Source organism: Oncorhynchus gorbuscha, linkage group LG14, assembly GCF_021184085.1.
Source record: "Oncorhynchus gorbuscha isolate QuinsamMale2020 ecotype Even-year linkage group LG14, OgorEven_v1.0, whole genome shotgun sequence".
NCBI classification, from domain to species: Eukaryota; Metazoa; Chordata; class Actinopteri; order Salmoniformes; family Salmonidae; genus Oncorhynchus; species Oncorhynchus gorbuscha.
Window position 1 is genome coordinate 29,389,817 of NC_060186.1, and position 21,603 is coordinate 29,411,419.

Below are 21,603 nucleotides of genomic sequence, written 5' to 3' on the forward strand. Positions count from 1 at the left end.
ATAAAAATCCAACTGCGTAGAAAATGAAAGGGGGAATTCTGGGAGGTGAAGTATTTTGGTGTAAGGTGTGGTTTAGAGCAGGCGGCGGTGCTTTCCAGAAGGCTTTCATAAATACCCTGAACAAGAGTGAAAGCATGGATAAACAGCAAAACATTGATTGGTTAAACACACACATCATATTCTACCAGCCCCACACAAGACGAATTAGATGAATCTGGGGGCGCTTTTTTTCAACAACTCCATCACCAGAATGTGTCCGTATTCATAGAGGGTTGTCTCCCAATTCATAGGAGTCATTTCATTGGACAAGGCCGGGGATTCCTCTTCTGCCATTGCATGGGCGATATTTCGGTCATAGTGTGGTACTGTCTCATGTGGTGGGGTTCTCATTTATTAGAAAGGTAAGTGCTATTCCGAATCATTGGGACTTCCACTCCCTATACCCTAACCCTAATTTCAACCCCCACCCTTACCCTAACCCTACAATTAACCATAATCCTTACCAGTTAGGGTGAACCTCATCAGATTTCAAATTCAATGGGGTGACGTCAGAGTTGTACATCCCACGGATCCCGTATAGCAATGACGCGGATGGATATTGAAAGCCCTTTGCTGTAGCTGGAGAGTGGAAGGTAGGGTTTCTTCTTCGGTTAATTTCTAAAGTAGTTATGTTATAGACGGACACTTATGACGGACAGTGTTTAATTTGAGTAGGCTATAGAAAAACACATTTTATGATCAGAGATCGTCGTATAATTGTAGAGAGAGAGAATGAGAGTAAAGCGACAGCCAGACAGTCAGCAATGGTCTGCCTTTCCAGAAAAATTACTGTAACTCAACAAGGGTCTTTATAAATGTTTCATTTTATATTATGGCAGCAAGAACAGAGGGATCTTTGGCTAAGGTCACGACAATCACACATTTTTCAAGTCATTGATTTCCTTCAAATGTCATTCTTTAGATTATTTACATTCTTGTTGAATATTATATCACCATATTTTTCCTTTTAAGTGTAATTTCAAATAGGGCATTAAATTATTATTTCAAAATATATCCCCCCCTTCATTTTACACGGTAGCCTACTATTTGAGATTGTGGATGTGCAAACTGAGGCCGGGGTGTGCTTGTAAGGGCTTGCCTTGCAAGCATCTGTGTTGTTGGTCTACAGGAGGCTGGAGAGAGTTGATGTATAGGGCTCGTTTATCTGTATGGCAGATGGTTCGCGCGATCTACCGTGCGTGCTGCTTGCGCTCATATATCTCCGTTTTCTACAGCAGATTACATTTTAATATTCCATCTCCACACGCGCCTTCTCGAAATGATTTAATTTTGGCAGCATCCAGGATGGGGTTTGGGGGGGAGGGTTACGTTGCCTCTCACGCGACTCCTAGGCTACAACATGGTGATCAATTTATAAAGCATATACATCCCTATTATAGAGAGCATGTTCCTCCACCATGCATTATTGAAACTCGGTGTCTTTGCCAGAAACACATGTAAGAACCATTTTATGGGTGGGCTACTGTATGACATCATGCCCAGCGCCCTGATTTAAGTACAAATACAGCTGGACCCATCATGGATTGAAGAGGTGGAGGTGGAGGGGGATGACATACCTAAAAAGCAATTGTTCGCAATCGCAAACATTTTGTCATGAGGCATTTGCAACGTTATTATTTCTCAATACAATACTTTATTATTTTGTAAGGCATGTAATATCAAGATCATAGTAGTAGCCTGTTGTTATTTTATCATAAACATTGGGAAAATGGCTGAATTTCTTATTGCATTTTATCAGGGTACACTGCGGCCTGACTTTGTGCTCCTCTTTCCTCTTCTCTCCTCCCACAGGTTAGAAAGTCTTGGTCTGAGTAGCAGGGTGGTAGGATGGCGGAAGGTAAGAACATAGCATGGCCTGCTCCTCTGGATCTCCTATGGTTAATCTGTTCATTGTAACAACTGTATTATAACCTGTATCATAACAGTGTTAGAACTGTACTATAACTATACTAAAACAGTATTGCATTATTGTATACAGGGTTTGTATATGTACAGTGCAGTCAGAAAGTTTTCAGAACCCTAGACTTCTTCCACATTTTGTTACGTTAAAGCCTTGTTCTAAAATGGATTACATCTGTTTTTTTCCCTCTTCAATCTACACACAATTCCCCATAATGATGAAGCAAAAACACGTCAACAGTGAAGAAGCGACTCCGGGATGCTGGCATTCTAGGCAGGGTTGCAAAGAAAAAGCCATATCTCAGACTGGACAATAAAGAGAAAAGATGGGAAAAAGAACACAGACACTGGACAGAGGAACTCTTGGAGGCCAGCATCCCGGAGTCGCCTCTTCACTGTTGACGTTGAGACTGGTGTTTTGTGGGTACTATTTAATGAATCTGCCAGTTGAGGACTCGTGAGGCCTCTGTTTCTCAAACTAGACACTCTAATGTACGTGTCCTCTTGCTCAGTTGTGCACTGGGGCCTCCCACTCCTCTTTCTATTCTGGTTAGCGCCAGTTTGCACTGTTCTACATAGCGTTGTACCAGATCTTCAGTTTCTTGGCAATTTCTCGCATGGAACAGCCTTCATTTCTCAGAAAGAGAATAGACTGATGAGTTTCAGAAGAAAGTTATTTGTTTCTGGCCATTTTGAGCCTGTAATCGAACCCATAAATGTTGATGCTCCAGATACTCAACTAGTCTAAAGAAGGCCAGTTTTATTGCTTTTTTAATCAGAACAAACATTTTCAGCTGTGCTAACATAATTTCAAAAGGGTTTTCTAATGACCAATTAGCCTTTTTAAATGATAAACTTGGATTAGCTAACACAACGTGCCATTGGAACAAAGGAGTGATGGTTGCTGATAATTGGCCTCTGTACACCTATGTAGATATTCCATAAAAAAATCAGCCGTTTCCAGCAACAATAGTCATTTACAACATTGGCAATCTCAACACTGTATTTCTGATCAATTTAATGTTATTTTAATGGCAAAAAAATGTGCTTTTCTTTCAAAAACAAGGACATTTCTAAGTGCCCCCAAACTTTTGAACGGTAGTGTAAGCATTCAGTCCCTTTACTCAGTACTTTATTGAAGCACCTTTAGCAGTGCTTACAGCCATGAGTTGTCTTGTTATGACGCTACAAGCTTGGCACACCTGCATTTGGGGAGTTTCTCCCATTCTTCTCTGCAGATCCTCTCAAACTCTGTCAGGTTGGATGGGAGCGTCACTGCACAGCTATTTTCTGGTCTTTCCAGAGATGTTCGATCGGGTTCAAGTCCGGGCTCTGGCGGGGCCACTCAAGGACATTCAGAGACTTGTCCCGAAGCCACTCCTGCGTTGTCTTGGCTGTGTGCTTAGGGTCGTTGACCTGTTGGAAGGTGAATCTTCGCCCCAGTCTGAGGTCCTGAGCGCTCTGGAGCAGGTTTTCATCAAGGATCTCTCTGTACTTTGATCTGTTCATCTTTCCCTTGATCCTGACTAGTCTCCCAGTCCCTGCCGCTGAAAAACATCCCCACAGCATGATGCTGCCACCACCGTAATTCAGTATAGTGATGGCGGCAGGTTTCCTCCTGACGTGACACTTGGCATTCAGGCCAAAGAGTTTAATCTTGGTTTCATCAGATCCGAGAATCTTGTTTTTCATGGTCTGAGAGACTTTAGGTGCCTTTTGGCAAACCAAGCAGGCTGTCATGGGCCTTTTAGGGCTTCCGTCTGGCCACTCTACCATAAAGGCCTGATTGGTGGAGTGCTGCAGAGATGGTTGTCCTTCTGGAATGTTCTCCCAGCTCCACAGGGGAACTCTGGAGCTCTGTCAGAGTTGCCATCAGGTTATTGGTGACCTCACTGACAAAGGGCCTTCTCCCCCAATTATTCAGTTTGGCTGGGTGGCCAGCTCTAGGAAGAGTCTTGGTGGTTCCAAACATCTTCCATTAAAGACTGATAGAGGCCACTGTGTTCTTGGGCACCTTCAATACTGCAGACATTTTTTTGTGCCCTTCCCCAGATCTGTGCCTAAACACAATCCTGTCTCGGAGGTCTACCGACAATTTCTTTGACTTCATGGCTTGGTTTTTGCTCTGACATGCACTGTCAACTGTGGGACCTTATATAGACATGTGTGTGCCTTTGCAAATAATGTCCAATCAATTGAATTTACCACAGTTGGACTCCAATCAAGTTGTAGATACATCTCAAGGATGATCCAGGGAAACAGGATGCACCTGAACAAAATTTTGAGTCTCATAGCAAAGGGTCTGAATACTTATGTAAATAAGGAAAAATGTCAATTGTAAAAATATCTAAAAAAACATTTTTCACTTTGTCATTATAGGGTATTGTGTGTAGATTGATGAGCATTTAAAAAAAATGTAATCCATTTTAGATTAAGTATGTAATTTAACAAAATGTGGGAAATGGAAGGGGTCTGAATACTTTCCGAATGCGTTGTATCAGTTGTTCTCTCTGTGTGCCTCCCTAATGGCACCCTAGCCCCTGTATAGTGCTCTACTCTACCAAGTCCCATAGCCCCATAGGGAATGCGTTGCCATTTGGGACACAGCCTCTGACTGCTCCCCATTGGAAAGGGAACACTGTTTGTGTGTGTGTGTGTGTGTGTGTATTCAACAGAATGTGTGAATACATAAGAATAGATAACCAAGGTCAACCAGCCACAGGTCACCTTCTCGAAGCTGCAGCTCTCCTCCACGCAGAGGGAGTGTGTGTGTTTGAGTGTGTGTTTGTGTCATGCTCTTTCATGTTCTCCTCGCTGGGAGTCAGTTGCATTCCTAGATGGGAAGGATGCTCACAAACACACACACGCTCACTTTCCAATCTTTCTCTTTGTAGCGTTCCTAGATGGGAAGGATGCTCACTCTCTCCTCAAGCGCTTCCCCCGAGCCAACAGTTTCCTGGAGGAGTTCAGACAGGGTAACATCGAACGGGAGTGTGTGGAGGAGAGCTGCAGCTTCGAGGAGGCCAATGAAGTGTTCGAGAACAAAGAGAGAACAGTAAATTATATCACACTCCTCTAGATACACAGATTTATTGATTACTGGGCTGAATCATTGAGTTCTGGTTATTGAGTTTTGGTTATACATGTATGTGCCCATACAGTATGTGTGTTATAACACACGTCTCTCCTCTCCTCGTCTTCCCCCTCTCTCCTCACTTCTGTCCTCTTCTGTCCTCTTTTCTGTCCTCTCTACTCCTCTTCTACACCCGTCTCCTCTTCTCCTTGCCTTCCCTATCCATTTCTCCTCCCCTTTCCTCGCAGGTTGGTGGTTTTTGTCATGAATCTGAGCAAATGATTACAGTTGAAGTTGGAAGTTTACATACACTTTAGCCAAATACATTTAAACTCAGTTTTTCACAATTCCTGACATTTAATCCTAGTACAAATAAATTGGATGAATTTTGGCCCATTCCTCCTGACAGAGCTGGTGTAACTGAGTCAGGTTTGTAGGCCTCCTTGCTAACACACGCTTTTTCAGTTCAGCCCACAAATTGTCTATGGGATTGAGGTCAGGGCTTTGTGATGGCCACTCCAATACCTTGACTTTGATGTCCTTAAGCCATTTTGCCACAACTTTGGATGTATGCTTGGGGTCATTGTCCATTTGGAAGACCCATTTGTGACCCGGCTTTAACTTCCTGACTGATGTCTTGAGATGTTGCTTCAATATATCCACATCATTTTCCTGCTTCATGATGCCATCTATTTTGTAAGTGTGCCAGTCCCTCCTGCAGCAAAGCACCCCCACAACATGATGCTGCCACCCCCGTGCTTCACGGTTGGGATGGTGTTCTTCAGCTTGCAAGCCTCCCCCTTTTTCCTCCAAACATAACGATGGTCATTATGGCCAAACAGTTCTATTTGTGTTTCATCAGACCAGAGGACATTTCTCCAAAAAGTACGATCTTAGTCCCCATGTGCAGTTGCAAACCGCAGTCTGGCTTTTTCGTGGAGGTTTTGGAGCAGTGGCTTCTTCCTTGCTGAGCGGCCTTTCAGGCTATGTCGATATAGGACTCGTTTTACTGTGGATATAGATACTTTGTACATGTTTCCTCCAGCATCTTAACAAGGTCCTTTGCTGTTGTTCTGGGATTGATTTGCACATTTCGCACCAAAGTACGTTCATCTCTAGGAGACAGAGCGCGTTTTCTTCATGAGCGGTATGACGGCTGCGTTGTCCCATGGTGTTTAAACTGGCGTACTATTGTTTGTACAGATGAACGTGGTACCTTCGGCGTTTGGAGATTGCTTCCAAGGATGAACCAGACTTATGGAGGTCTACAATTATTTCTCTGAGGTCTTGGCTGATTTCTTTTGATTTTCCTATGATGTCAAGCAAAGAGTTTGAAGGTAGGCCTTGAAATGCATCAGCAGGTACACCTCAAATTGACAAAAATGATGTCAATTAGCCCATCAGAAGCTTCTAAAGCCAGGACATCATTTTCTGGAATTTTCCAAGCTGTTTAAAGGCACAGTCAAGTTAGTGTATGTCAACTTCTGACCCACTGGAAATGTGATACAGTAAATTATAAGTGAAATAATCTGTCTGTAAACAATTGTTGGAAAAATTACTTGTGTCATGCACAAAGTAGATGTCCTAACCGACTTGGCAAAACTATAGTTTGTTAAACAGAAATTTGTGGAGTGGTTGAAAAACGAGTTTTAATGTCTCCAACCTAAGTGTATGTAAACTTCTGACTTCAACTGTATTATTTCTTAACTGTTTCCACAACCTTTCTTTAGTTTGCTCAACTTTTTGGTCCAACTGTTAAGTGATCAAATAATTATTGTTGGCACAAACTTAACTCCAATACAGTACCAGCAGCGTATGTGATGAGTCAAAAGAGACGAGTGCAAAAAGGGTACATTTAGAATTCCGGGTAGTTATTGGTTAACTATTTAACTAACAACTTATTGGTTCACAGAATTCCATTCTTCCAGCTACGCCACCATGTCTGTGTCAATAACTGATTTCACTTCTATATACGTCTTCTCACAGGACTAGTATTACTGTGGAACATCGGTTATGTAATTATTACCCCAGCATGTCTGTTTTTCCAGTGGATGATTCAGACAGGACTAGTATTACAATAGAACATTGGTTATGTAATTATTACCCCAGCATGTCTGTTTTTCCAGTGGATGATTCAGACAGGATTAATATTATTATAGAACATCGGTTATGTAATTATTACCCCCAGCATGTCTGTTTTTCCAGTGGATGATTCAGACAGGACTAGTATTACTGTGGAACATCGGTGATGTACATTTACATTTACATTTCAGTCATTTAGCAGACGCTCTTATCCAGAGCGACTTAATTATTATCCCAGCATGTCTGTTTTTCCAGTGGATGATTCAGACAGGATTAGTGTTACAATAGAACATTGGTTATGTAATTATTTCCCCAACATGTCTGTTTTTCCAGTGGATGATTCAGACAGGACTAGTATTACTGTGGAACATCGGTTATGTAATTATTACCCCAGCATGTCTGTTTTTCCAGTGGATGATTCAGACAGGATTAGTGTTACAATAGAACATCGGTGATGTAATTATTACCCCAGCATGTCTGTTTTTCCAGTGGATGATTCAGATAGGACTAGTATTACTGTGGAACATTGGTTATGTAATTATTACCCCAGCATGTCTGTTTTTCCAGTGGATGATTCAGACAGGACTAGTATTACTATAGAACATTGGTTATGTAATTATTATCCCAGCATGTCTGTTTTTCCAGTGGATGATTCAGACAGGATTAGTGTTACAATAGAACATCGGTGATGTAATTATTACCCCAGCATGTCTGTTTTTCCAGTGGATGATTCAGATAGGACTAGTATTACTGTGGAACATTGGTTATGTAATTATTACCCCAGCATGTCTGTTTTTCCAGTGGATGATTCAGATAGGACTAGTATTACTATAGAACATTGGTTATGTAATTATTACCCCAGCATGTCTGTTTTTCCAGTGGATGATTCAGATAGGACTAGTATTACTGTAGAACATTGGTTATGTAATTATTACAACAGCTTGTCTGTTTTCCCAGTGGATGATTCAGACAGGACTAGTATTACTATAGAACATTGGTTATGTAATTATTACCCCAGCATGTCTGTTTTTCCAGTGGATGATTCAGATAGGACTAGTATTACTATAGAACATCGGTTATGTAATTATTACCCCCAGCATGTCTGTGTTTCCAGTGGATGAATCAGACAGGACTAGTATTACTGTAGAACATTGGTTATGTAATTATTACCCCAGCATGTCTGTTTTTCCAGTGGATGATTTGTACAGAACATGTATTACTATAGAACATCGGTTATGCAATTATTACCCCATTATATCTGTTTTTCCAATGGATGATTCAGACAGGACTAGTATTACTATAGAACATCGGTTATGCAATTATTACCCCATTATGTCTGTTTTTCCAGTGGATGATTCAGACAGGACTGGTATAACTATAAAACATCGGTTATGTAATTTTACCCCAGCATGTCTGTTTTTCCAGTGGATGATTCAGACAGGACTAGTATTACAATAGAACATTGGTTATGTAATTATTATCCCAGCATGTCTGTTTTTCCAGTGGATGATTCAGATAGGACTAGTATTACTATAGAACATCGGTTATGTAATTATTACCCCAGCATGTCTGTTTTTCCAGTGGATGATTCAGATAGGACTAGTATTACTATAGTGTTATGCAGGTGAATGAGGACCCAAAAGTGACTTAACGGAGTCTTTATTCCAGTCTTAAACAAAAGCGATAATCCTGGATATTATCTAGGTAAATGCAAAAACAGGAAAACTGAAATCCACTCGTCAGTAGAGAGGAACGACTGGAGACGCGACCACAGACTGCAGGTCGCTTCGGGAAGGCACCGGCCGTAGCTGACATTGACACCTGCTCACACGCAGCATCTGAAGAAGGTAAAAACACGACAGGGCGGAACAAGGACACAGAACAGCGAACATCAAACAAGGATCCGACAAGGACAGAAGCGGAAAACAGAGGGAGAAATAGGGACTCTAATCAGAGGGCAAAATAGGGGACAGGTGTGAAAAGAGTAAATGAGGTAGTTAGGAGAATGAGGAACAGCTGGGAGCAGGAACGGAACGATAGAGAGAGAGCGAGAGAGGGAGAGAGGGAGGGGAGAGAGAGGGATAGAAAGAGGGAAAGAACCTAATAAGACCAGCAGAGGGAAACGAATAGAAGGGAAGCACAGAGACAAGACATGATAATCAATGACAAAACATGACAGTACCCCCCCACTCACCGAGCGCCTCCTGGCGCACTCGAGGAGGAACCCTGGCGGCAACGGAGGAAATCATCAATCAACGAACGGTCCAGCACGTCCCGAGATGGAACCCAACTCCTCTCCTCAGGACCGTAACCCTCCCAATCCACTAAGTACTGGTGACCACGTCCGCGAGAACGCATGTCCATGATCTTCCGTACCTTGTAAATAGGTGCGCCCTCGACAAGGACGGGGGGAAGACGAACGGGGCGCGAAGAAAAGGCTTGACACAGGAGACATGGAAGACAGGGTGGACGCGACAGAGATGTCGCGGAAGAAGCAGTCGCACAGCGACAGGATTGACGACCTGAGAGACACGGAACGGACCAATGAACCGCGGAGTCAACTTGCGAGAAGCTGTCGTAAGGGGAAGGTTACGAGTGGAAAGCCACACTCTCTGACCGCGACAATACCTAGGACTCTTAATCCTACGTTTATTGGCGGCTCTCACAGTCTGCGCCCTGTAACGGCAAAGTGCAGACCTGACCCTCCTCCAGGTGCGCTCACAACGTTGGACAAAAGCCTGAGCGGAGGGAACGCTGGACTCGGCGAGCTGGGACGAGAACAGAGGAGGCTGGTACCCAAGACTACTCTGAAACGGAGATAGCCCGGTAGCAGACGAAGGAAGCGAGTTGTGAGCGTATTCTGCCCAGGGGAGCTGTTCTGCCCAAGACGCAGGGTTTCGAAAAGAAAGGCTGCGTAAAATGCGACCAATCGTCTGATTGGCCCTTTCTGCTTGACCGTTAGACTGGGGATGAAAACCGGAAGAGAGACTGACGGAAGCACCAATCAAACGACAGAACTCCCTCCAAAACTGTGACGTGAATTGCGGACCTCTGTCTGAAACGGCGTCTAACGGGAGGCCATGAATTCTGAACACATTCTCAATGATGATTTGTGCCGTCTCCTTAGCGGAAGGAAGCTTAGCGAGTGGAATGAAATGTGCCGCCTTAGAGAACCTATCGACAACCGTAAGAATCACAGTCTTCCCCGCAGACGAAGGCAGACCGGTAATAAAGTCTAAGGCGATGTGAGACCATGGTCGAGAAGGAATGGGAAGCGGTCTGAGACGACCAGCAGGAGGAGAGTTACCTGACTTAGTCTGCGCGCAGTCCGAACAAGCAGCCACGAAACGGCGCGTGTCACGCTCCTGAGTAGGCCACCAAAACCGCTGGCGAATAGAAGCAAGCGTACCTCGAACGCCGGGGTGGCCAGCTAACTTGGCAGAGTGAGCCCACTGAAGAACAGCCAGACGAGTAGAGACAGGAACGAAAAGAAGGTTACTAGGACAAGCGCGCGGCGACGCAGTGTGAGTGAGTGCTTGCTTTACCTGTCTCTCAATTCCCCAGACAGTCAACCCGACAACACGCCCTTCAGGGAGAATCCCCTCGGGGTCGGTAGAAGCCACAGAAGAACTAAAGAGACGGGATAAGGCATCAGGCTTGATGTTCTTATTACCCGGGCGATAAGAAATCACGAACTCGAAACGAGCGAAAAACAACGCCCAACGAGCTTGACGTGCATTAAGTCGTTTGGCAGAACGGATGTACTCAAGGTTCTTATGGTCAGTCCAAACGACAAAAGGAACGGTCGCCCCCTCCAACCACTGTCGCCATTCGCCTAGGGCTAAGCGGATGGCGAGCAGTTCGCGGTTACCCACATCATAGTTGCGTTCCGATGGCGACAGGCGATGAGAAAAATAAGCGCAAGGATGGACCTTATCGTCAGAATGGAAGCGCTGGGATAGAATGGCTCCCACGCCCACCTCTGAAGCGTCAACCTCGACAATGAATTGTTTAGTGACGTCAGGAGTAACAAGGATAGGAGCGGATGTAAAACGCTTCTTGAGGAGATCAAAAGCTCCCTGGGCGGAACCGGACCACTTAAAGCACGTCTTGACAGAAGTAAGAGCTGTGAGAGGGGCAGCAACTTGACCGAAATTACGAATGAAACGGCGATAGAAATTAGCGAAACCGAGAAAGCGCTGAAACTCGACACGTGACTTTGGAACGGGCCAATCACTGACAGCCTGGACCTTAGCGGGATCCATCTGAATGCCTTCAGCGGAAATAACAGAACCGAGAAATGTGACAGAGGAGACATGAAAGGCGCACTTCTCAGCCTTCACGTAGAGACAATTCTCTAAAAGGCGCTGGAGTACACGTCGAACGTGCTGAACATGAATCTCGAGTGACGGTGAAAAAATCAGGATATCGTCAAGGTAGACGAAAACAAAGATGTTCAGCATGTCTCTCAGTACATCATTAACTAATGCCTGAAAGACAGCTGGAGCATTAGCGAGACCGAACGGCAGAACCCGGTATTCAAAATGCCCTAACGGAGTGTTAAACGCCGTTTTCCACTCGTCCCCCTCTCTGATGCGCACGAGATGGTAAGCGTTACGAAGGTCCAACTTAGTAAAGAACCTGGCTCCCTGCAGAATTTCGAAGGCTGACGACATAAGGGGAAGCGGATAACGATTCTTAACCGTTATGTCATTCAGCCCTCGATAATCCACGCAGGGGCGCAGAGTACCGTCCTTCTTCTTAACAAAAAAAACCCCGCTCCGGCGGGAGAGGAAGAAGGCACCACGGTACCGGCGTCGAGAGAAACAGACAGATAATCCTCGAGAGCCTTACGTTCGGGAGCCGACAGAGAGTATAGTCTACCCCGAGGGGGAGTGGTCCCCGGAAGGAGATCAATACAACAATCATACGATCGGTGAGGAGGAAGGGAGTTGGCTCTGGACCGACTGAAGACCGTGCGCAGATCATGATATTCCTCCGGCACTCCTGTCAAATCACCAGGTTCCTCCTGAGAAGAGGGGACAGAAGAAACAGGAGGGATAGCAGACATTAAACACTTCACATGACAAGAAACGTTCCAGGATAGGATAGAATTACTAGACCAATTAATAGAAGGATTATGACATACTAGCCAGGGATGACCCAAAACAACAGGTGTAAAAGGTGAACGAAAAATCAAAAAGGAAATGGTCTCACTGTGGTTACCAGATACTGTGAGGGTTAAAGGTAGTGTCTCACATCTGATACTGGGGAGAAGACTACCATCTAAGGCGAACATGGGCGTGGGCTTCCCTAACTGTCTGAGAGGAATGTCATGTTTCCGAGCCCATGCTTCGTCCATAAAACAACCCTCAGCCCCAGAGTCAATCAAGGCACTGCAGGAAGCAGCCGAACCGGTCCAGCATAGATGGACCGACAAGGTAGTACAGGATCTTGATGGAGAGACCTGAGTAGTAGCGCTCACCAGTAGCCCTCCGCTTACTGATGAGCTCTGGCTTTTACTGGACATGAAATGACAAAATGTCCAGCAGAACCGCAATAGAGGCAAAGGCGGTTGGTGATCCTCCGTTCCCTCTCCTTAGTCGAGATGCGAATACCTCCCAGCTGCATGGGCTCAGTCTCTGAGCCGGAGGGAGGAGATGGTTGAGATGCGGAGAGGGGGAACACCGTTAACGCGAGCTCTCTTCCACGAGCTTGGTGACGAAGATCTACCCGTCGTTCTATGCGGATGGCGAGTGCAATCAAAGAGTCCACGCTGGAAGGAACCTCCCGGGAGAGAATCTCATCTTTAACCTCAGCGTGGAGTCCCTCCAGAAAACGAGCGAGCAACGCCGGCTCGTTCCAGTCACTGGAGGCAGCAAGAGTGCGAAACTCTATAGAGTAATCCGTTATGGATCGATCACCTTGACATAGGGAAGCCAGGGCCCTGGAAGCCTCCTTACCAAAAACTGAACGATCAAAAACCCGTATCATCTCCTCTTTAAAGTTCAGATAATCGTTAGAACACTCAGCCCTTGTCTCCCAGATAGCTGTGCCCCACTCCCGAGCCCGACCAGTAAGGAGTGATATGACGTAAGCGATCCGAGCTCTCTCTCTTGAGTATGTGTTGGGTTGGAGAGAGAACACAATATCACACTGGGTGAGAAAGGAGCGGCACTCAGTGGGCTGCCCAGAGTAACATGGTGGGTTATTAACCCTAGGTTCCGGAGACTCGGAAGACCAGGAAGTAGCTGGTGGCACGAGACGAAGACTCTGAAACTGTCCTGAGAGGTCGGAAACCTGAGCGGCCAGGGTCTCAACGGCATGACGAGCAGCAGACAATTCCTGCTCATGTCTGCCGAGCATTGCTCCCTGGATCTCGACGGCAGTGTTGCGAGAATCCGTAGTCGCTGGGTCCATTCTTGGTCGGATCCTTCTGTTATGCAGGTGAATGAGGACCCAAAAGCGACTTAACGGAAACAGAGTCTTTATTCCAGTCTTAAACAAAAGCGATAATCCTGGATATTATCTAGGTAAATGCAAAAACAGGAAAACTGAAATCCACTCGTCAGTAGAGAGGAACGACTGGAGACGCGACCACAGACTGCAGGTCGCTTCGGGAAGGCACCGGCCGTAGCTGACATTGACACCTGCTCACACGCAGCATCTGAAGAAGGTAAAAACACGACAGGGCGGAACAAGGACACAGAACAGCGAACATCAAACAAGGATCCGACAAGGACAGAAGCGGAAAACAGAGGGAGAAATAGGGACTCTAATCAGAGGGCAAAATAGGGGACAGGTGTGAAAAGAGTAAATGAGGTAGTTAGGAGAATGAGGAACAGCTGGGAGCAGGAACGGAACGATAGAGAGAGAGCGAGAGAGAGGGAGGGGGAGAGAGAGGGATAGAAAGAGGGAAAGAACCTAATAAGACCAGCAGAGGGAAACGAATAGAAGGGAAGCACAGAGACAAGACATGATAATCAATGACAAAACATGACATATAGAACATTGGTTATGTAATTATTACCCCAGCATGTCTGTTTTTCCAGTGGATGAATCAGACAGGACTAGTATTACTATAGAACATTGGTTATGTAATTATTACCCCAGCATGTCTGATTTTCCAGTGGATGATTCGTACGGGATTAGTTTGACCAAACTGCCCCTGTATTTTTTTTTCCTTATTCAAAATTGACCATGATGACGGATTTAAGATATTTCAAATGTTTATGGATTGCCTAGTATTGGCCTGATGGCTTTCAGTTTTGAGAAAGACATAATGCATATCAATAAGAACCATGAACTGTAACCTATGCAGTCATTTAAATACTTGACGTATTTGGCAATTTATCAATTCATTGGCACAATATATCGTCCACTTCATCTTTTAAAAGATAAGTTTGGCACCATGAAAGTTGATATGTGACAAAGCGTATCATTCATTTGTAGGCAATGTGCATATCACTTTGTTTTAAGCGTCAATTTTTTCCCATGTTTTTACCCAAACTGAGTGCAGCACCCGTTGAACTCTGTAATATCCCTCAAAACACAGGGATGACGATTTGCACTGGCTAAGTATTATCTGAGGACCTGGGAGTTTGCCGGAAAAACAGTAGGTTTTTAGGGCTGGGATAATGACGTTCCTGCCAAGTAAAAACAACTGACATGGCAGATTCGGACAGGACTAAAATTATGGATGTGGTGATTTGTGCTCGTGCACATAATTACATTACCTGAGCTCCCATGAATTACTGTATAAATGACCATGTGCAATGTAATTATGTACTGTATGTGAACTATGTACATGTAAGTTTGAAGAAGTTGTGAAAATCATTGTGTTTAACTAGTTCCACAACCTTTTTTAGGTAAGATGTCCCAAAAATAATTTGTACTTGAATGAACATATGAGACACTTTGAGCAAACACATTTTAATTTGACAGAATTTTTGGCAAATGTTATCACATTTTTTAAAGTTCAGGTAACACTGACCAAAAAGTTGAGTAAACAAAAAAAACACTTACTTAATAATATTTAGTTGAAACAATTGTTTTTTTTACAGTGGATATGGGCCAGCTGCAAAGTCAAAATTGACTATATCGTCAAAATTTATGAAAACAGAAATTCGCTTTTTGGTCTTAATAAATGCCAACCTGCCTCTACTCTCCACCAGATGGAGTTCTGGAAGACTCGCAGTGTGTACACGGTGAGCAGCCACGAGCAGACCAGGGACGGCCGTTCAGAGGGCCACCTCTACATGGTGGTTCCCCTGCTGGGCGTGGCTCTCCTCCTCCTCATCGCCCTCTTCCTCATCTGGAGGTGCCAGCTGCAGAAGGCCACACGGCGGCGGCCCGCCTACACCCAGAACCGCTACATGAACAACCGCAACACCCGCAGCCTGCCGCGCATCCTGGTCCACCGGGACACGCCATCCCACTCCGAGACCCCCTTATCCAGGCCCACGGTGGTAGTGAGTGGGGTGGAGAGAGTAGTAGGAGGAAGCGGAGGAGGGTCGCTGGTTTGCGCTGCAAACGTTCCCCAAGAACCTCACTCCCACCCTCAGAACACTCGCTCAGCCCTGTACGTCCAGGATCCGTCTGTGTCAGTAGCGTCGCGTCTCTCCGGTGCCACACCTCCTCCTTCCTACGAGGAGGTGACAGGACACCTGGAGAGCAGCAGCGACGAGGTATCGGCGCCGTACAGCGACCCTCCGCCCAAATATGAGGAGATTGTCAAGGAGAAGTAAGCAGAGGGAGGGAGAGAGGGATGGAGGGAGGGAGGCTGGGCCGGGGGCCATACTGTCAGATCCATCCCTCCCTCCATTGTCCTTGTCTCTGGTCTGAGGGGCTGGCAAACTGCTAGCTATCCGTGGGAAAGAATGCACTGTGGTATCTAATATCTTGAAGCACTTGTTGTATCTATCGCTGACTGACTACTGTACAAGGTTTGGAACGACGATGATCTGTGTTACACTGTGTTTTCTTCTTGAGTTTATCTATCTTGCCAATGCCTGGGGTTTGGCGGTCTGTTTTGATTTTGCGTTGTTGTTATGCATCAGTGTTTCTCACTGTACTCTGAATGTGGTGGTCATTGTTTACTAGTGCGTATGACTCTGCAGTGAAGCGCTTTATCCATAATAACTGTATATTTATACTGTATACTTTTCCACCTTTCTCTCATCACACCAGCTGTAGCTAATCACTTGGAGAAATACAATCGCTGCGTCTACACTGCCTTCCCCCCAAACACTGCAGAAACAACACCTTTCCCGGACACCCTGAGGCACCTTTGAATGTGTCAGCCATCCCAAATGGTGCCCTGTTCCCTACATAGTGTACTCACTACTTTTGACCAGGGCCATTTGGGACGTGGTTGTGAGAGGAATGGAACATTGCCAAGTCACCCTCCATCCCCCTGAGAGGAAGAGACTACTGTGTGGGTGAAGGTAGTGAGGATGTTTCCAAGCCCTCAGTAGTACTTCTTCCTCTCCAGAGTTGTGCCGTGACTCATGATAAAGGAGAGTTGATTTGCCAAATGTGCACTGCTGATTACGTGTACTGCTTTCTGAACACACAAAATGAAAAGAAAAAGTATATTCTTTCATTTATTGAAAGTAGTATGGTTTAACAAACAGAAACAGTAGCCAGTGCTTGTGGACTATGGGACTATAGGACTATCTAATTATGAAGAGGATGCAGCCAGACACAGCGGATGAGTTGGGATCTTCAGTGTTTCTCCTCTTTGTCTGAATCCAACACCAAGGCCGTCTTTCTCCACATACATCCTCTGGTAATGGAAGGGCCTTGAATTAAGAGGAAACGGATGCACTCCAAGTGTATGGTGGGAAGAACACGCATACTATCTCAAAATGTCAATCAGGTATTTGAGTTTTTGGCTAATTAGAAAATAATTGAATGACCTGATAATTAATTTCAGTCCTTTATTAAGCTTACCAGTAAATATACTATCTTACACACACAAACAAAGACACACACACACACACAGGTACGCACGAATGCACACACACACAAACACACACACACACAGGTACGTAGACACACACACACGCACACGTACGCATGCCAGCACGCACACACACACACACACACACACAGGTACGCACGAATGCACACACACACACACACACACACACACACACACACACACACACACACACACACACACACACACACACACACACACACACACACACACACACACACACACACACACACACACACACACACACACACACACACACACACACACACACACACACACACACACAGAGGAAGCACAATCAGTAGCTCTGACAACATTCCAGTCAACCCTCAGCCTATCCCTCTCAAAGCTGCAGTGAACTTTACAATGCTGGCTTCAGTACTGCTGTGCTATAACTGTTTACAATTGGTACTTTTTAAAATCTTGTTTGAATAGATGCGTAAGAAATCTCTAGACAAGTGAGCCATGGTCGGGTATATCACCATCATGACTGCTGAATGGTACAAATGCTCTTCTTTTCTTTAGTCTCTTCTTGTTTTGTTGTTTGCCTTTTGACTGCTTTTTCACTTGTGTCTCGTTTTGTTGGTGTTCAAACCTTGTTGAACCAGACATCCACCAACCAGGACATGCAACAGAAGTAGTGTTTCACAATCAGCTCAGGTTGCCAGCAGTAACAGTCTCTATGTTATATACTAACCACTGCCAATGGCTGGACCAAATGGGATCACAAGATAACTCTGACTTGTACTGCAATACCTGGAGTACCTGTTTTTTTACACAGGGGAGAGAGAAAAGGAGCGACCAAGGGCAGAGAGAGAGACAGGGAGCGGGAGATGCCCTCTGGCCTGTCTGGGGCCTTCTCCTCAAGGTTAGCAGTGTAAGCATCTGGCCTGGGCTTAGTCTGCTCTGCAGTTTTCCAAGGAAGGAGGGATGACAAAACACTAGGGCTTCTGCAGGGAAGGGAAGGAGGGATGGACACAGGGCTACTGCAATGGTCCTTCCCTTTCTAGAGGAGCTAGATGCTGGCTGCTTCTGATGATGTGAGCACTGTCTGTCTGCTTCTGATGACGCGAGCGTTGTCTGTTTCTGTCTGCTGACTAGTTCCTAGTGTCCCCGGGCTCTCAAGGCTCTTTATACTGACATCTACTCTACAGTTTGTGCTGATTCATATTCATGGAATGAACAATGTGCGAGAGTGTGTGTGTGCGTGTATGTGTGTGTGTGAGATCCTGTATTTGTGCCCAAACTCTCCTTAAAAATTCACTTCACTAAAGATTGAAATATTCCACAAAAACAATTGTTTATGTTCTTTACTATATCTATATATTCATGCATGTACATGTAAATATACAGTGCGTTCGGAAAGTATTCAGACCCCTTGACTTTTTCCACATTTTGTTGTTACAGCCTTATTCTAAAATGGATTAAATACTGTTTTCCCCTCAGAAGTCTATACACAATAACCCATAATGACATGTTTTTAGAATATTTAGCAAATGTATAACCCCGCCCCCCAAAAAACATACCTTATTTACATGAGTATTCAGACCCTTTGCAATGAGAATCGAAATAGAGCTCAGGTGCATCCTGTTTCTACTGATCATCCTTGAGATGTTTCTACAACTTGATTGGAATCCACCTGTGGTAAATTCAATTGATTGGACATGATTTGGAAAGGCACACACCTATCTATATAAGGTCCCACAGTTGACAGTGCATGTCAGAGCAAAAACCAAGCCATGAGGTCGAAGGAATTGTCCGTAAAGTTCCGAGACAGGATTATGTCGAGGCACAGATTTGGGGTTGGCGTACTGCAGACAAAAAATGTCTGCAGTATTGAAGGTCCCAAAGAACACAGTGGCCTCCATCATTCTTAAATAGAAGAGTTTTGGAACCACCAAGACTCTTCCTAGAGCTGGCCGCCCAGCCAAACTGAGCAATCGGGGGCGAAGGGCCTTGGTCAGTGAGGTGACCAATAACCAGATGGTCACTCTGACAGAGCTCTAGAGTTCCTCTGTGGAGATGGGAGAACCTTCCAGAAGGACAACAATCTCTGCAGCACTCCCCCAATCAGGCCTTTATGGTAGAGTTGCCAGACGGAAGCGACTCCTCAGTAAAAGGCACATGACAGCACATCTGGAGCTTGCCAAAAGCCACCTAAAGACTCTCAGACCATGAGAAACTAGATTATTTGGCCTAAATGCCAAATCTAAAGGAAACCTGGCACCATCCCTACGGTGAAGTATGGTGGTGGCATTATCGTGATGGCATTATCATGCTGTGGGGGTGTTTTTCAACAGCAGGGACTGAGAGACGAGTCAGGATCGAGGGAAAGATGAACGGAGCAAAGCACAGAGAGATCCTTGATGAAAACCTGAAACAAGATAACGACCCCAAGCACAAAGCCTGTGTAGGAGTCCTTGAGTGGCCAAGTCAGAGCTCGGACTTGAACCTGATCAAACATTTCTGGAGAGACCTGAAAATAGCTGTGCAGCAACGCTCCCCATCCAACCTGACAGAGATTGAGAGGATCTGCAGAGAAGAATGGGAGAAACTCCCCAATTACAGGTGTGCCAAGCTTGTAGCGTCATAACCAAGAAGAATTGAGGTTGTAATTGCTGCTAAAGGTTCTTCAACAAAGTACTGAGTAAAAGGTCTGAATACTTATGTAAATATCATATTTCAGTTTTTTATTATTAATACATTTGAATTAAACCTGTTTTTGCTTTGTCATTATGGATTATTGTGTGTAGATTGATGAGGGAAAAAACTATTTCATCAATTTTAGAATAAGGCTGTAACCTAACAAAATGTGGAAGAAGTCAAGGGGGCTGAATACTTTACGAATGCACTGTAGATATATATATATCGCACACTGCTGTTGATGTTTTCTAATGGTTTTTAATGGGTGCATGAATATCTGATCATTTCTGTCAATGACTTGGGTTCAACACTATGTTTACATCCCAAATGGCACTCTGTTCCCTATGAAGTGCACTTCTTTTGACCAGAGGCCTATGTGCCCTGGTCAAAAGTAGTGCACTATATAGGGAATAGGGTGCCATCTGGGACGAAGCCTATATCACTAGTCTAGAAGTGACTGTGCTTGTGATGCTGTTCAATGTTTAGAAAGACGGACCTTGAAGCCTCACAAATAGGGGCCAGAAGTTGAACCTGTTTAGAAAAACCCTTGGCTCTATTCATGATCACGCCTCAAGAAAGAACTGTGAGCACAATGAGATGGACTTATATGATTGGTTTACAGTGGTGCTACATTAGCCTGAATGCTGATCTGTTTGTGCTATCTTGCCAACTCCTGTCACTCGTTGTCATGCCTAACATTGACTTCAAAATGACAGCAATGGAGTTGGCAAGAGCACAAACAGATCTGGGATCAGGCCAATGCTACAGGGAGTTGAATACGAAGAACACTGCTTGCTGTTCTCCACTGTTACATAAATCAGTCAACAAAAGGTATAGGATCAGAAAACTGCAATTCTAACCTTTACCAGTATCGGGATGAAAAACATCTGACCCTGTATCAGTGTATAACAGCTGTTTCTACCTACGGTGCATAAATGAGGGTTACAAGTGAGAGTAGCTTAGATAGGTCTCCTAGACTAATGAACCTTGGACAATCCAGGCCTCATCAACATTCAGTTAGTTCAGATACAGTTACATAAGCCACAGCCTGGCCTCCCACTCTGTTAAAGTAGATTTCACCCAGTTATCATGAAGAAACCACTGAAATGTTAGAAATGTCCAAATACTCATTCTCTTGTTACTGGATGTCCATTAAATGGGTTCAGCCTGACAAATGCTTTATTAATACTCACGTGTCTTTGACCAAAGTACCATACAGTCTGTCTCTGGGTCACTGGCCCTATGCTCTGGCCCAGGGCATTACATGTGGCCTTCTTCAACAAGGCTTGCCGCATGTAACACCCTGGACCAGAGCAACTGTGGTCTATGCTTCCTCCTGGTTCTGTCTGGTTGTGGATATACTGGGCTTTCTGGGTCTCAAATGTCACCCTAACCCCTATATGGTGCACTTCTTTGGACCAGGACCCATAGGGATCTGGCAATAAATAGTGGACCATGTAGGGAATAGGGGGCCATTTGGGGACGCAGGCCTGCATGTGGGTCAGTGTGAGAGTCGGAGGAGAGGGTGATGTGAAGGGGGCTGGGTGTCTCTCGTCTTATGACAGACCCAGTGGAATTGGTGGTGGTCCTAATGGAATACAATAGAGTTAAAATAGGTTGCTGTTAACCCAATTTCGAACACAAACCATGTGGTTGTACTGCTGCCTATCACTTTCTATGTATTATAAAGGGGGTGGGGGATGCAACGAACATACATTCAGTCAGCTACTGTCATATTTTGGTATAGTTAAATTGACAACAATGTATACAATATTACAATGTAAACAATATTACATATCTTCAACTGTCTTTTCATGTTTCAATTGGGGTGAAACGTGTAATA

The 21,603-nt window shown here is 44.8% G+C and overlaps 1 protein-coding gene across 1 annotated transcript; it reads left to right on the forward strand.

Annotated features, from left to right (window-relative positions):
* The first annotated feature begins 528 nt into the window (after positions 1-528).
* LOC123995783 (transmembrane gamma-carboxyglutamic acid protein 3) lies at positions 529-17,198 on the forward strand. Its single transcript, XM_046299459.1, has 4 exons — positions 529-632; positions 1,852-1,897; positions 4,854-5,014; positions 15,289-17,198. The coding sequence occupies exons 2-4, from the start codon at positions 1,888-1,890 to the stop codon at positions 15,859-15,861; spliced, it is 744 nt and encodes a 247-aa protein (XP_046155415.1). The 5' UTR covers positions 529-632; positions 1,852-1,887; the 3' UTR covers positions 15,862-17,198.
* Positions 17,199-21,603: the final 4,405 nt, after the last annotated feature.

Coding starts and splice junctions, on each gene's coding strand:
- LOC123995783 (XM_046299459.1), top strand. Junction 5,015..15,288: donor TCGAGAACAAAGAGAGAACA/GTAAATTATATC, acceptor ACTCTCCACCAG/ATGGAGTTCTGGAAGACTCG.